At 33.6% G+C, this 15719-nt stretch overlaps 1 protein-coding gene and 1 long non-coding RNA gene across 2 annotated transcripts; both read left to right on the top strand.

Annotated features, from left to right (window-relative positions):
* The first annotated feature begins 1604 nt into the window (after positions 1 to 1604).
* On the top strand, positions 1605 to 8580 carry LOC127108170 (phragmoplastin DRP1C). The gene is made up of 16 exons (XM_051045595.1): positions 1605 to 1963; positions 2045 to 2108; positions 2564 to 2668; positions 3037 to 3138; positions 3861 to 3911; positions 4015 to 4076; positions 4694 to 4784; positions 4900 to 4964; positions 5108 to 5302; positions 5417 to 5536; positions 5626 to 5696; positions 5819 to 6044; positions 6862 to 6912; positions 7250 to 7499; positions 7774 to 7913; positions 8147 to 8580. Exons 1-16 carry the CDS (start codon positions 1832 to 1834, stop codon positions 8270 to 8272), a joined length of 1851 nt encoding a protein of 616 aa, XP_050901552.1. The 5' UTR covers positions 1605 to 1831; the 3' UTR covers positions 8273 to 8580.
* Positions 8581 to 10712: 2132 nt separating this feature from the next.
* Positions 10713 to 11653, top strand: LOC127108171 (uncharacterized). The gene is made up of 2 exons (XR_007795975.1): positions 10713 to 11195; positions 11320 to 11653. It is a non-coding gene; the product is annotated as an uncharacterized LOC127108171 (long non-coding RNA).
* The last annotated feature ends 4066 nt before the right edge of the window (positions 11654 to 15719 follow it).

Here is a 15719-nt window from a genome sequence, read left to right as displayed (position 1 = left end):
GTCAAGTCTCTCATTACTTCTAATTTTTTCCCTTATAATATTTTCCCTTATAATATTTTCCCATCTAACCAACGAACCAACTCCCTCTTCAGTTGATTGAACATAGTGATGTTCCAGAACAGCATCAGCATCTGAGGTTTGTTTCTTGCATAAATTACCTTTCCGTATCGGCGACGAACACCAAACATGATTGCCAAATGATTAAATGAGATATGGAACAATGACTCACACAACGCATCTATTTATAACAAAAAAATTACATTTTACACTGAGGCGCCAATCCAATTGGCGCTTCCTCTGAAGTTATACACATAGGCGCCAATTGGATTGGCTAGGGCACCTGCCCTAGCCAATCCAATTGGTGTCTACATTCAATTTTTAAGAGGAGTCGCCAATTGAATTGGCTTCTCCTCCTAAAAGTGGGGTAGTTTGAGAATTTTTTTGAAACCAGGAGTATTTTGGAAATTTCCTTGAAAAAGTGGGTTATTTTTGTAAAAAATACAAAATTTCCTTCTTCCTCAAATAAAAAATATTGAAAATTAAAATAAGGATTTTTTTTCCTTAAATAAAAAATATTATTATTTTTTTCTTTCTTTAGCTAAATATTTGTTTCTTTAGGAAAGAAATTTCTTTCCTTTTTCAAAAAGGGATTTTTTTTTCAATATTTTTTATTTACATAAAAAAGAGATTCATTTTTCAAAAAATGATTCGATATTTTTCAATTAAAAATGATTGAAAATGATTTCGATAATTTTATTTAATAAAAAAATTATGAAAAATAAAAATAAAAAAACAATTCATAATTATAAAACTAATAAATTATTTTATCAAATTATTCGCATAATTAACGAATCATTATCAACACAATATTTATTTTATTTTTAATCAACAATTATCTTTTTTAAAGAAAAAGTCTTTTTAAATATATAAAATATTTCTTTCTCCATCGAGTCTTTAATTTCCCTTTTAATATAGTTATTTAATATAATTAAATTTATATAATAATTATTTATTTTATAATTAAATAACTCATTGCAAATTACATGAGTATTTAAGTATATTTTTATTCCGCATCAAATTGGATAATAGTAGTCGACAACTAATTTTCCATTTTATGAATCACTATAAATAAAATAAATTATTTTAATTAACAATTGTCTTTAGATAAAAATCATTATTTTTAAAAGGTAAAACTTTTTTCTTTTCTATCTTATGAGTCATTTTTATATATAATTATTTAATATAATTAAATTTATATAATCATTATATATTTTATAATTAAATAATTAATTATATATATATATATATATATATATATATATATATATATATATATATATATATATATATATATATATATATATATATATATATATAAACTTAATATAATACATGGAAATCTTACTAGAGAAAAATAAAAGAAGAGATTTTATTTGATTTACTAATTAATTAATTAATTAATTATTTAGTGAAATGTCGTGTCAGCACAGTCTTCAAAATGTGACTTTAGAACTAAGTTATTTTTGAACTTATTCATTACCGTACAACCCAACGCATAAAATGACGATTTTCCCCACTAGAAATAAAATAAAAACCGTTTAATACGAGTTTGGTTCGTTCGTTCTTCCGTCTCTTTATATTCCATTTTTGTATTGCTGTTAACACTAGTTTTCCTTTCCTTTCCTACACACATTTTTGGACGCGCATTCTTCATCTCAAAAAAAAAAAAACTCTTCCGATCTAAAACCATAAACCTTCATTCCCTCCCAAATCTCATTCCCTAAACCACCGATTCTGATTTCGATCTGAGATTTTGTATTTCTGATCCAAAATGGCGACGATGACGAGCTTGATCGGTCTTATCAACAAGATCCAACGAGCTTGCACCGTCTTGGGAGATCACGGCGGTGAGGGTTTATCTCTATGGGAAGCTCTTCCGTCCGTCGCCGTCGTCGGTGGACAAGTAAACTACTTATTCTCTTCTTTCCTTTAATTCAATTTCATGTTGCTCAAATTCAAATCTCATTTGTTGAATATCTATCAGAGTTCAGGGAAATCGTCTGTGTTGGAAAGTGTAGTTGGAAGAGACTTTCTTCCTCGTGGATCTGGTATTCTTCACTTCCTTTCTTTTCTTACCGTTTTCTGCTTTCATATTTTCTTCATTTGAATTTTTTACTTAGATCTAGTTTTTTCAACTGTGAATAACAATGTAGTTCAGAAATTTGTAAGTTATAGTTATTGATTCATGTATGGATTTCGATAAATGATGCCATGCTATGCTGAGTAGTAGTTACTGTTTATGGAATAGGTCAAATTTGGATTGACTTATTTCGACTTGTGAGGATTGACTTACTTGGACTTTGTGAGACTGTATGCTCAAAAATATTTTTCAACTTATTTCCACAAGTTCTCTAGATAGCTTGGGAAAACGACCAATAGCTTATATGTTTAGCTTTTATTTTATCTTTTGATTTTAGTGGAGGATTTTTTTAATTTTTTTTTAAAATAATTTTTGTTTCTTTGAATGAATGGCTTTTTGACATTGTCTATCATTACTTACAAGGTATTGTTACACGGAGGCCGCTGGTACTGCAACTTCATAAAACTGAAAATGGCCAGGAATATGCGGAGTTTCTTCACTTACCAAGAAAGAGATTCGCTGACTTTGGTAAATGAAGTTTCTAACTAAATATAAACTAAATGAAGTTTATTATTGCGTTTCAAAAAGATATGCAATAACGAGTAGCTAAGATATGCATGAAATCGTTTAGTTTTTATAGTAACGTGTCATTATTATTTGAAACCATGAAGACTTAATGGATAATTTATCTTTACGAGAGTGGTAGATTTAACCACCGTCAAACTTAAATTTCAAACTGAAACTCAATTACAGTACTTGCCTAGTGTATTTAAAATAGAGGCTAGGGTTGTGTCAGTTATTTAGTGTGGCTAACAAGTAAAAAGATTTCTGTAATTTATGTTGTGTAAATTCCCAACTAATTGGTTATTTTCTGCAACTTTTTAATGTCCATGCAGCTGCTGTGAGGAAGGAAATAGCAGATGAAACAGATCGGATAACTGGGAAGTCAAAGCAGATTTCAAATCATCCTATTCACCTCAGCATTTATTCTCCAAATGGTTTGTAGCTGCATTGTTCATGTATATCGTGATAGATTAAACATGAATCCAATTTGATTGGGGGCTTTTAGAATTGTGTAGAGTTGACTTTTTATGTCCTTGATCTTATTGAGAAGCAACAAATACTCCATAGCACACTTTTTTCATGACAATTGGGGTAATTTTCACTCACAATTATGAGATTCTAAATAAGCTAAACTTTAAACTAATGCTTGTGGAATTCCAAACTTTAAAATTCTCTTGTCCTTTTCTATTGGTGAATGGTTTGTAAATTAAATTAATCATGATTTGTTTGATAAGGTAATTATTTCAACTAGACTCTGGCCAAAATTTTAAGATTTAGTCCTGTTTAGGTTGTTGATTTAGATTTTGTATTAATGCTACTCAGTCTCAAGCATTGATTTCTGATGCTAAAGAAAATTCACGGGGATAATAATTATGATTATCATTGCAAACAACTATTGCTTCAAAGTATTGGGATTAGCATTTTTTTTGTCTAAATGTTTTTCACACCATGTTGCACTTTCTGCTTACTTGAAAATTACAATCAATTTCCTGAGGTTGAAAAACATTAGATTCCTCTTTTAATCTGCTCTCTCTTTGTTGGGAAATGGGAATGTGAAAACACATGGTTTCTTTTTCATTAATAATGCCTTCTTTCATAATGAGTCTTTGGTTTGAGATATCAGTTATCTGATTATTTTTTGGGGCTTTATCTGCAGTTGTAAACTTAACCCTCATAGATCTTCCTGGGTTGACGAAGGTCGCCGTAGGTAAGCCTGAATATATATCCCAATACTTTTATAAAAATTGAGTGGTATTCTGAGTAGACTTGTCAAAAGCTCTGACATATTCTGAAATTTTGTCTACTTTCAGAGGGACAACAAGAGAGTATTGTTCAAGATATTGAAAACATGGTCCGTTCGTATGTTGAGAAGGTAATTATATTCTTGATATGAATGGAAGAATGCAGTAGTTTATCTTGTTCGTTTCTTCTCAGATGATGGAGAAAGTGAAGATCCATTCTCCACGAGAATATTTCCCTTTCATATTTTTCCTGTATCTATCTTCATAAGAACATTTTTCTATCTGGATTAGTTGTCATCACAATTTGCTCATAGTCAGTCTTATATCTTAATGCTAGAATCTGTAAACCATACCAGAACTTAACTTTGGACATAATCTTATATATGGCAAGATTTATAAGACATTGATTTATAAGTACTCCATGTTGTTGTGAAGAAGGATCAATAGACCTGGAGAAAAACAAACAAAATACTAGACAATGACAATCAGAACGAATATGGGCTATACCAGCCTTCCCCACTAAAGATAGAAAGCTCGGCATAATTGTTTGTTGTTGCAATACTTTAGTAATTTATGTGTTATTTTAATCATACTTGATAGAATAACAGAAAAACAGTTAGGGAATTCTGTTATGCTTAGATCAGAATTTCATGCATAACAGAATTCCCTAACTATACTGAATTTTCCTTTTGTAATGCATTTTTTTTATACCAAATCCAGTGTCTAATTGTGTACTTTCATTGTGAAGCCAAACTGCATTATCTTAGCTATTTCTCCCGCCAATCAAGATATTGCCACTTCAGATGCCATAAAAATTGCAAAAGAAGTTGATCCTTCAGGTATGGCTGTTTATGCTGGAAGAATTTCAGGGATATACTCAGCCCTTTTTTCTATAGTTTTCTTCCCTGTTTCCTTTTTAGCGATCTCCTATAGTGAAATTTTTTCTTTTATCAGGTGAAAGAACATTTGGAGTGGTTACAAAACTTGATCTTATGGATAAAGGAACTAATGCAGTTGATGTATGGATTTTCTTACAACTGTGTGCTTATCTTTCTGTTTTGGTGATCAATAACTTCAATTGATTTCTATGCAAAATTGAGTGTAAAATTGTAGTTTGTCCTTCAATGCAAAATGATGTATGTTCTTTATGTGAAACATGAAGGTTCTTGAGGGAAGGCAATACAGGCTGCAACATCCATGGGTTGGAATTGTGAACCGTTCACAAGCTGATATTAATAAAAATGTTGACATGATTGCTGCTCGAAGGAAGGAACGTGAATATTTTGAGACAAGTCCTGAATATGGACATTTGGCGCATAAAATGGGCTCAGAGTATCTTGCTAAGCTTCTATCTCAGGTATTCTCATTTGGTATTTTTGTTTTATTGTGTCACTAAACTTATTATGGATTTCTAATTCATTCAATGGTAAGTGATTTTATTTCTTTTTGTTCATTCGTTTTGTGATTTCAGCATTTGGAACAAGTTATTAGGCAGAAGATACCTAGTATCATTGCTTTAATAAACAAGACCATTGACGAGCTTAATGCAGAGTTGGACCGCATTGGCAGGCCGATTGCCGTGGACTCTGGGGTCAGAAACAAATTCTACTACGAAATTGATATGAATTGTGTAACTTCTGTTTGTACAGTTATACTAAGTTGTACTACCTATTTATGTAGGCTCAACTATACACTATTTTAGAAATGTGTCGTGCATTTGACAAAGTATTTAAAGAGCACCTGGATGGAGGGTAGGTGCTTGTAGTATGCTATTGTTTCCTTTGTATAGAATAATATAAAACTATTCCCCCTATTGTTAACTTTCTTGGAGAATCTAATCTATATATGATCAATTGACCAACTTCCATTTCAGGCGTCCTGGCGGGGACCGGATATACGGAGTTTTTGATCACCAATTACCGGCTGCTTTGAAAAAGCTACCCTTTGATCGCCATCTTTCCTTAAAAAATGTCCAAAAAATTGTCACTGAAGCTGATGGGTATCAACCTCATCTGATTGCTCCAGAGCAGGGTTATAGAAGACTCATTGAAGGGTCTATCAGCTATTTCAAAGGCCCAGCTGAAGCCTCTGTGGATGCCGTAATCTTCTTGACTTTACTATATGTTACATTCTGTCATTATTCCTCGGACTCTTATATATGGTTGGTGGAATTAATGAATTTTAATTTGAAATACTTGATTATTTAGTCACCCTTCACACCTATTTGCTTTCTTTATTTTGAAAGAATGCTTTTATCTCCTTTCAACTTTCAAGTAGTTCATCTTTATGAACTTGTTCATGTAAGAGGTCACTAAAAAGGATTTCAAATCAAATGGAGTTTGTTTAAAATAATAAGCAAATATAATTATTTATGACCATACAATTCTATCTATTAAGAATGCCTCTTTCTTTATTTTCAAAGGAAAGCTTTTATCTCCTGTCAAGTAGTTCATCTTTACAGTCTTGGTCATGCAAGAGGTAACTTAAAAGGATTTCATGATCAAATAGAGTTAGTTTAAAATAATAAGTAAACATAGTTATTCATGATCACACAATTCCATCTATTAAGAATGCCTTGTAATGTTCCTCTTCTTTTCTGCCACGTTATCCCAGATACGGGTCATTGTTATAACCGAATTTGAATGGCCCAGAAGTCCCGCTGCCGTTTGTTTTGCTTTATGTATCTCTTTTTTGATGATATGTCATTTCCTGAAGATGGAATCCTGTATTGTAACTTTGAAATTAGATTTCTTCGTAGCCTTCCCATGGTAGTTGCTTCTGCTATAAACTCTTGATGATTGTTTAACCTGTGTTTTTCTTTCTCTTTTTCTTTATGCAACAATCTATTGTTCTTGCTGTTTTTTATGCAAATGAGATTATGCTCTTTCCATTTTTAAGTTACCTTTTATTCTTCAGGTCCACTTTGTTTTAAAGGAACTTGTACGAAAGTCAGTTGCAGAAACTGAGGTAAGGAACATGAAGTTGATATAACTCTTTTTCAACAGTTCGTAACTTTCAAATATAGACTTGCAATGAGTCTGTTCTTATTCCACATTTAATTCATCCTTGGCAGCTTTGATTATTAGTGTTTCTTTTATGTTGAGAAAAAATAGCGAATGTTCAAAAGCTAACGATGCTGAATATGCATATATCAGTACTAAATTACTGATGTTAGATGCTGCTCAGGCCTACAATTTACTTTAGGATTTTATGGGAATTACTGATTTTTTTGGGGTGTGGATGGAGGGGAACCCACGGAAACTGGAAACTGAGTCTTACAGATTTGCTACTTCATGGTGTGCAGGAGTTAAGAAGATTCCCAACGCTTTCACATGATATTACAACTGCTGCAAATGAAGCTCTGGATAGATTCCGAGACGAAAGCAAGAAGACAGTTTTGCGGTTGGTTGATATGGAGTCTAGCTATCTAACTGCAGATTTCTTTAGAAAGATTCATCTCGAACCAGAAAAGAACCCAAATGGACCACCAAATTCAAACCGGAATGCTCCCCCCAACACAGACAATTTTACTGACAATCACCTCCGCAAGATTGGTACTCAATTCTCTACTGGCCTTTTCTTAACATATAAGTATAAATTGCATTCTTTAAGTATACCATTATCAAAAGACTGGTTTTGCTGAAATGGACCTTTAAATTTTACAAGCTTATAACAAACTTATTTTTATAGAGAGGATGTATTCCTTGTTTGAACAAACTTATATATGTCATGTATCTTCTAAGTTCGGATTTGTTTCTACACTGTTTAAGCAGATATGTGAAGTTAGACATTTATCCGGGTTAAATATATTATGTTTACTTGTTTCAGGATCAAATGTAAGTGCTTATATCAACATGGTATGCGATACACTTAAGAATACTATACCAAAAGCCGTAGTCTATTGCCAAGTCAGAGAAGCCAAGAGATCATTGTTAAACTATTTCTACATTCAAGTCGGAAAGAAGGAGGTATGATTTTATTACTTTAAATCAAATTTTTGGCCGTATAACACAATTTCCTCTCATTCCTTTAAAATGTTATCTTTATGGTATAAATAAGTTACAACGTGTTGGGCATGTGTTGCTTGTAACTTTAGCTATGTTACAATTACAAAATGCTTCATGTTTCATGGAGAAGGAAAACATAACAAACTAGGTACTCTTCCCAGTGAGTTTATTATAACTGATTGTATGATACACAGAAGGATAGATTGGGCGCTATGTTGGATGAAGACCCAGCCCTAATGGAAAGGAGAAATCAAATAGCTAAAAGACTCGAATTGTACAAGCAAGCCAGAGACGATATTGACTCTGTGGCTTGGAAATAGGGAAGATCCCACATTTTACACGAGGGAAGATCCCACATATTATAACAGATACTAGATACTGCGAGGAAGATTTGCCACATCTTGTTTTTATATTTTTCCAATCAAACTAAAACAGAATGGTCTTCGAATGGTCTACGTTCAAGAAATTGATTTGCACATGCCTATATTCTTTTGGCCCAGTGTATATTGCCACTGAGTTCTGCTTTGTGATTTTATGTAACTATAGAGTCGTTGGTTGTTGGATTTTTTCTCAACCATGTTGATTATTATTATTACTACGAAAGATTATTATTGTTATTTGGACTGAATGTTGATTCTTTTAACAGAGCTTATCATTGTAAGTCTAGAGTATGACAAAGATTGTTATTGTTATTTTTTTTTGGGAAAAAAAACCGATCACATGAAATGATAATCATTTGAATAATAGAGAGAGTGAGAGAATTAAAGAGAAAATAGGGGGAGAACAGTGTGATTTCATTAATAACTCATTGTGAGATATATATACAGCAATACACATCAAAGCACACGTCAATGTAGCTAGAAACAAACTTTTCAATTCTATAACTAGTTATACCAGTTACAAGAAACCACAGACTTTAAAATATAGAAAGCATTTTTCAACTTTGTAATTGGTTATATCAGTTACAGGAAATCACTGATTATGTGTTCTGTTGAAGTGGTGACAATTGCTTACATCCATGCTGTAATCGGTTGCACCAATTTGAATTACATTATTTTTAGAACACACCACCTTAATTCAAGTTCTCTAAGTCTTCCATACTCATGTGTTTGTTCAACCTCTTGAACACTTCAATTGTCTCTCTTGATTACCAAATCGACCACTTGATCTTCACTTTTGCAGTACTCAATTTAATTTTCCTTCACTCATAAGCTCTCTCAAGTAGTGAAATCTCATCTCTATATGTTTGCTTCTCTCATGTGCAAATGAATTCTTGACAATGTTTATAATGAAAATGTTGTCTATCATCAATGTCACAACTTCATAGTCTTCGCTGCACAACTCCTTCATCAAATTCATCAACCATACAACTTGACACACACACACATAGACGTTGTAATGTACCTGACCTCGTAAGAAGAGTGCGCCACAACTAATTCTTTTTTAGAACACCAAGAGATTAATGTTTCTCCATACATAAAGATGTATCCAGCAGTGAATTTCCTGTCATCATTCTCCGTTGCTTAAGGCTCATGGCATGTGATACTCATCATAAGTATCAAGCTACTGAAAAAGACTCTCCTTGTTGCTCCTTATGATGAAGTGTTGCTTATGACGAAGAGACTTGACAATCATTTGATTTGTGTTGTACTAAAGCTTATGAAAAAAGGCGAATACTTTGAATAGCTAAAGCCTACGTCCTGCACACAAAGGTACTCTAGATAAGGGTATGAATAATACACCTCATCATTCTCCATTGCTTAAGGCTCATGGCACACAACTTGAATCAAGATTGACTGATGCTGATACTCCTTTGTTGGGTGATCCTATTGATGCAACGTTATTTGTGATGACGAGACTTGACAATCATTTGATTCAAATTGTACTAAAGTCTATGAACGAAGGCAAATACTTTGAATAGCTAAGGGCTACGTCCCGTACTTAAAGGTACTTTAGACAACGATAGGAATAATCCCTCTCATAATTCTCCGTTTCTTAAGGCTCATGGCACACAACTTGAGTTAAGATTGACAAGTATTGGTACACCTTTGTTGTGCTTGACAGTAGTCCAGCTTGTCTGTAGTATGAATGCCTTGTACTATCTTGAAGTCTTGATCTCTTGAGCTTGAGTCTTGAGGTCTTGAGCTCCTGATGTCTAGTACATCTTGAACACGAGGACTTGCCCAATCAAGTGATCAAGGGTGTTTTGATCACTTGAACAAGCTTGAGAAATTGAGCTCAGTTCAAAGGATTTGGTTGATCAAAGTAAACTTTTATTAACACAATTAGTGAGAATGAAAATCAACAGTTGAATTATATAGAATGAATCGGACAAACTATACCAATTGATTCTAAACAAGCTCTAAACATGCATATCAAGAGTATTCTAAACCCTATGGGTAAAATAGTAAATATACAAAAAATCAATCAATGAGGTGTTAATTTCTAAAATAAAAAACCTAATTAAAACTAATTAAATCAATTAATTTTCATGCAAAGAAATATCAGAAAGAATTTTAAAACATTTAAAAATCAATTAAATGTATTAAAATAAAAGGAAAAGAAATTAAAGTGAAATCAATGGAAAAAAGGGAGCATACTAGCAAATCAATGGTGCATACAACAGGAAGTGCGTAGGGCCAAGCTACAAGGCCCATTGCAATTCAGTAAGTGAAACAGGGGGTGTGCATGCTTGAGGGAGTTTGTATAGCAGGAATTTGGGCCAGAAATGGAGAAAAGCCTAAGGTAAGGCCACACACATGAGTGAATGATTCAGCAAACAAAGGAAAAAACACGTGCACAAGGAGAAACACGTTTGTCACGGTTCAAGTTAAACTCTCATATCAAGTCTTCCCTCCAACTGAACTCTCTCTTCCTCCGCTGAGCTGGAGGTCACCTCCGGCGGCGGCAAAGCCTTAATACCTAAAACAAATCACACCATCCCCTTCCTTTTTTTTTCTCTGGACTCCAAATATCACCATGAAAAATTCCAATTCCTCATAAATCATTCAAATAAAATTAAACGCTCAAGAACCCTAAGTTTGAGATTCAGAAATTAAATGTCAATTAGGAGTGATTTGGAGTCCAAACCATAGGGGTTTGGCTCCCTTATCAGCAATCTACATCGTGGTTGCTATGGATTAAAGAGGAAGAGCGAAAAGACTTACTTGCCGGAGCAACTTCGGCGGTTATTCACGTTGACTGATTCTAAAAACGAAGCTCCAAGGTCTGCAACTCATCCAAGTAAATCTTCACCCTAATTCCCTTCTATCAATTTCACATAAATTCTTCTCCTATTCTCTTTCCCGCAGTTAGTCTATAGGTGAAATCTTCTTACGTTGTTGTTGCTGTGTTATGTGAGAATTAGAGTGAGAGAGATTATGGAGGAATGTCAGAATGAGGTGAAACTTAATGGTGATCTAATGACGTTGAATGTGAATTTACGGGTCTAGGCATGGAGATTTGGTAAAGGATGTCAAGGCATGAACCAAAAGATATGGGCTTGAAGATCAAAATGATGTGGATTTGGGGAAATGTGGTTGACTTTGGTCAAGTTGACCAAAGTCAATTGTAGGTTTTAGACTAGGGTTTTCTTGAACGTAAAATGTATGGTCTTGATAAAAATGTACCTATGATGACTTGTAATGTAAAAGATCTTGAATGAGTAAAACTTGGTTTTAAATAAAACATGACTTTCATGACTTTGTTCAAGTATACCTCCTTAAGCAAAAATGAATGAAACTAATCAAATGGACTAAAATACATGGATGAATCAAGAATGAATGGCCTATAATTCCTTATGAATCACAAATGGATCAAGTGACAAACCAAGGACCAAAAGACCAATGCATCAATGAAAACATGAATCAATGACCAAAGACCAATGAATTTGAAAGTACCATGGGCTTAGGATCAATGGATTAGGAATGTCCAAGTAGAATGCATATGCATGGATGTTTGAACAAAGCCTTGAATCAGATGAAATCCCAAGCATGTAGATATGTAGGTCAAATGAATGATTCTCATGCACCAAGCAAGTTTAATGATTGACATGATGATCAAGAACCTCTTCCCAAAGAATTAAGGTTTTAGTCAATCTCATGGTCAAAAGTCAAATCAAAATGGCACACAAGTACCAAGCATTCCTCATTAGGGTTTCATGATGCACACCCTCTAATCAAGGTCTCCAAGCCAGGCATAAAGCTCCACATTCAATCTCCAACACATGGGCCCACAATTATGGTTTGGATGATCAAATGAATACCAAGATATGGTCTCCTTGAACCAAGGTCCCAAGGATCATGAAATTAGGGTTTCACCCCACATGATGAGCAAATGATGGACAATACCACAATCCTTAAGCAAAATCCTGGTTTTTATTAACCATAAGCTTTGAATCTATGATGTTTATTAGCAATTATTAACATGAATGAATGATGCACATTGTAAGACCCCAATTTTGACCCTAAGATCCCTCATGCTATCTCATCATATGCATTAGCTTTTGGGATCACACCTTGGCATCCTCCTTACCCTTCATTCATTGAGTTTGTATTGGGAGGGATCACCAAGAACATTTGATTGTATCATACTTTGTTTTTCATTATTTAATAACCAAAATTCCAAAAATATGTCATTGTATAGTTTGTTGCTTTTGTAGGTAGTGTGTGTGTTCACCCATGCTCCATCAAGCTCATATCTAGGGTTTGAGATCCTCAATGCAATGGGACTAATCAAGAGATGGTTCACAATTACTCTAGACATCATACATGGATACCCATGATCTACACATATCATTTTGATCAATAATTCATCAAGAGTTTGAAGCTTGTTTGTCTTGGAAGCCCTAATTCATCTGGTTATCTTGTGTGACTTTCTCATCAAGTTTCTTCAACATTTGATCAAATATTTCAAGGTATACTTTATATTACATCATATTTTACATATATTATCCTCCATGAGTCCAAAATATCAAGATAATCTCAAGTTTGCAAGTTGGTTCATGGTGGTTGACCAGAGAAAGTCAACTAGTCAAAAATGGGGTTCCCTAGACCCTATCTCCTACAAATTTTGTCATATGAAAATGATACCAAGATAAAAGTTACTCTTTATGACATTACAAACAACTTTCATGTTGAGGTCAAGATCTAGTTTTGCTTGGAAAATCATTTTTAATGGTAAACGATTATAGGTCATTTTGTTTGAACCCTAGTTAGGAGGTCAACTTTCAAAGACCATAACTTGCTCAATTTTTATGATATGAAAGATATTAAAGTTTCATGATCAAATTCAATATGTCCTATCCAACCTTTATTCTTGTAATAAGTTCAAATTCAACTTTAAAATGCATGTGCCAAGAGGAAACATTATAGGTCATTTTAGGCCACTACCATTGAACAAGTGATTTTCCTCAACTTCTAAAATGCATAACTACTTCATGACAAATCCAAATGAGGTCAAATTTGTGACCAAATTGAATATGTTTGAAATATATACAAATTTTATGAAGGAACATTTCCCATTTGAAGCTCATAGCAAAAGTTATTCAAGGTGGAAGAAGTGAACATTTGCCTTGGTACTTAGAAAATTTTCAAATATGTTTGATTTTCCAAACTTCCACCTCAAAATTCATCATGATCCAAGCTTCAAATGTAAAAGTGTTCAACATGAAAGTTGTTTCCCTTGATCTCACCTTTCCAAAAAGTTCAAGATAATCTCATTTGGCCAAGAATTGGAGGACTTGCGCATGGGTTCTTTTCAAACGTTTATTTGGATGAATTTCACACACACATTCCAATCTCCATTGCATGGACACATGACATGATTTCAGCATTGCGCATGAGTAATTTTGGACCTGATAGCATCATTTGATGGGCCTATCACACGCCGATGCAAGCATGCAAGAGAATTGCTATTTTTGGCCAATTTTGGAAGTGTGTGAAAATCAAATACATAGCCTATAAATAAGACCCTCATGGCTCAGAATTAAGGACCTCTTGCCCAAGCTTTGAACCTGCAATCCAAACCCTCACCATTAAAGGATAATCTTGAAGGTTTTCATTTGAAAATCGAGCTTCAAGTCTCTTTCTATTTTGAGATTGAAACTCCAAGAGTCCAAGCTTTTCCCTGATCCAATTCAACTCCTACAAGCTTCTGAAGTTAAGCCAGAGCAAATTGGAAGCAAGATCAAGCAAATTTGAAGCTCACTTGAAGGTGATTTTCTAGAATTTTCATCTCTTCGATTCTCTCTCAATTCTTCACTATTCTTTGTGATTTTTGGTTGACTGAAGTCCTACCAATGTAGGCAACAAGATTGAGTTGCTTTGAGGTCAAATCGAAGAAACTCAGTTCATGATCCTCAAAATTCAAATCACTGTATCTTTTTATATATTTGGAATTGGAGAAAATTGAGGTCAGATTCGTGATCTTGAGCATTTTCTCTTTGAAATAGTGTCATTACTTTTCATTTTCCATTAAGATGAAGTTGGACCAGTCCGGTGAAGGTCACCGAAGAAGATGACCGGAGCCCTAGCTCCGGTGGTGTGTTGTCACACTTCCTGACCATCTGATCAAGCTTGGATGTTCTAATCTGGACCATTGCTTCTGATTACCACGCGTACATTGCATTGACCAAGATCCACCATGGAATACGCGCGTGTGGCCATCAGATCTCCCATCTCAATTAATGAGGGATATCTGATCGCCCTTGTTTTTTCTATTTTTATTTTAATTTCTGATTTTATGTTTAATCCTTTTACTTTGTTTAATTCATAATAATTTCATTTTTAATCCAAAAAATATAGGACTTTCACCAAAAATCTTTAAATATTTTTCTCTTCCATATTCTGAATTAAAATTATTTTTTGGATTAATTTTGATATTTTTTTTATGAATTAAATGTTTTTGTGCATATTTTTAATTTTTTAAAAATACTTCATCTTAATGGAAAATGGGAATTGCTTGCTTGGATGTGGCTATCTTTATTTGATGCCTTGATCTTCTTGATGTTTGGATATTGCAAATTGCTTGATTTAAAGTCCAAAGGGAAAATGGGTTTTCTATATGACACTCTTGTTTGTTGGATTGCATCCCATTGGTCAGATCTTTTCAACTCTTAACTTTTAATTTGTGCTTAGGATAACCTCTTCATCTCCTCCCACTTCTTAAATTTCAAATTCTCTCTCCCTTTTCAAAAACCTTCTTTGCTTGTAATTTCAAACTTAGACTTTGTTTAAACAATTAGAAATCTTGGCCTTATGAAAATGAATTTTCAAATTCTTTTCTTAAATCAAACTTGTAAATAAACTTAATTATATTGACTTAAATTTTCAAAAGACAAAAAGAACTAACAACCCCATTCAAACTTTTGGCCCTTTGTGCCCTTTGAAGGAGAAGAGCGATCCAAAATGCAGCGGAATTTAAAATTTCTCCTTTAGTGATCCTTACGAATGAGAATGATCAGTGATAGAATCATTACCTCTTGTGGCGATTGTAACCTTTGATGCAGATCTACGGAGCGATCACGAACGTTGAACGATGACAACGCCTCTACTTAGTCCACACGAACGGATTCCTTCAATCTCAGTGCTAGCTGCTACGAATGAAGGCTTTGAGTGAGAGAGAAAGAGAGAAACAAAATTATAACTGCACAAATGCTTCTACACAAGGGTTCTATTTATAGAACCACTTGTGTGGGCTGCAAGCTAAAAAGCCCACTCAAGTGTATCTGACCCATATCTTATAATATGCCAAAATCACTTAAGCGCG

This window comes from Lathyrus oleraceus, chromosome 7 (assembly GCF_024323335.1).
Source record: "Lathyrus oleraceus cultivar Zhongwan6 chromosome 7, CAAS_Psat_ZW6_1.0, whole genome shotgun sequence".
Classification (NCBI taxonomy): domain Eukaryota; kingdom Viridiplantae; phylum Streptophyta; class Magnoliopsida; order Fabales; family Fabaceae; genus Lathyrus; species Lathyrus oleraceus.
The sequence above is the reverse complement of the archived record's forward strand: the minus strand, read 5'-3'. Positions and strand labels throughout refer to the sequence as shown.

Bases quoted from the DNA above. Each gene is read 5' to 3' on its own strand.
- LOC127108170 (XM_051045595.1), top strand. From the start codon at position 1,832: ATGGCGACGATGACGAGCTTGATCGGTCTTATCAACAAGATCCAACGA. The intron at 1,964-2,044 runs GTAAACTACTTA...AATATCTATCAG, and splicing joins TCGCCGTCGTCGGTGGACAA to AGTTCAGGGAAATCGTCTGT. The intron at 5,697-5,818 runs GTAGGTGCTTGT...CTTCCATTTCAG, and splicing joins AAAGAGCACCTGGATGGAGG to GCGTCCTGGCGGGGACCGGA.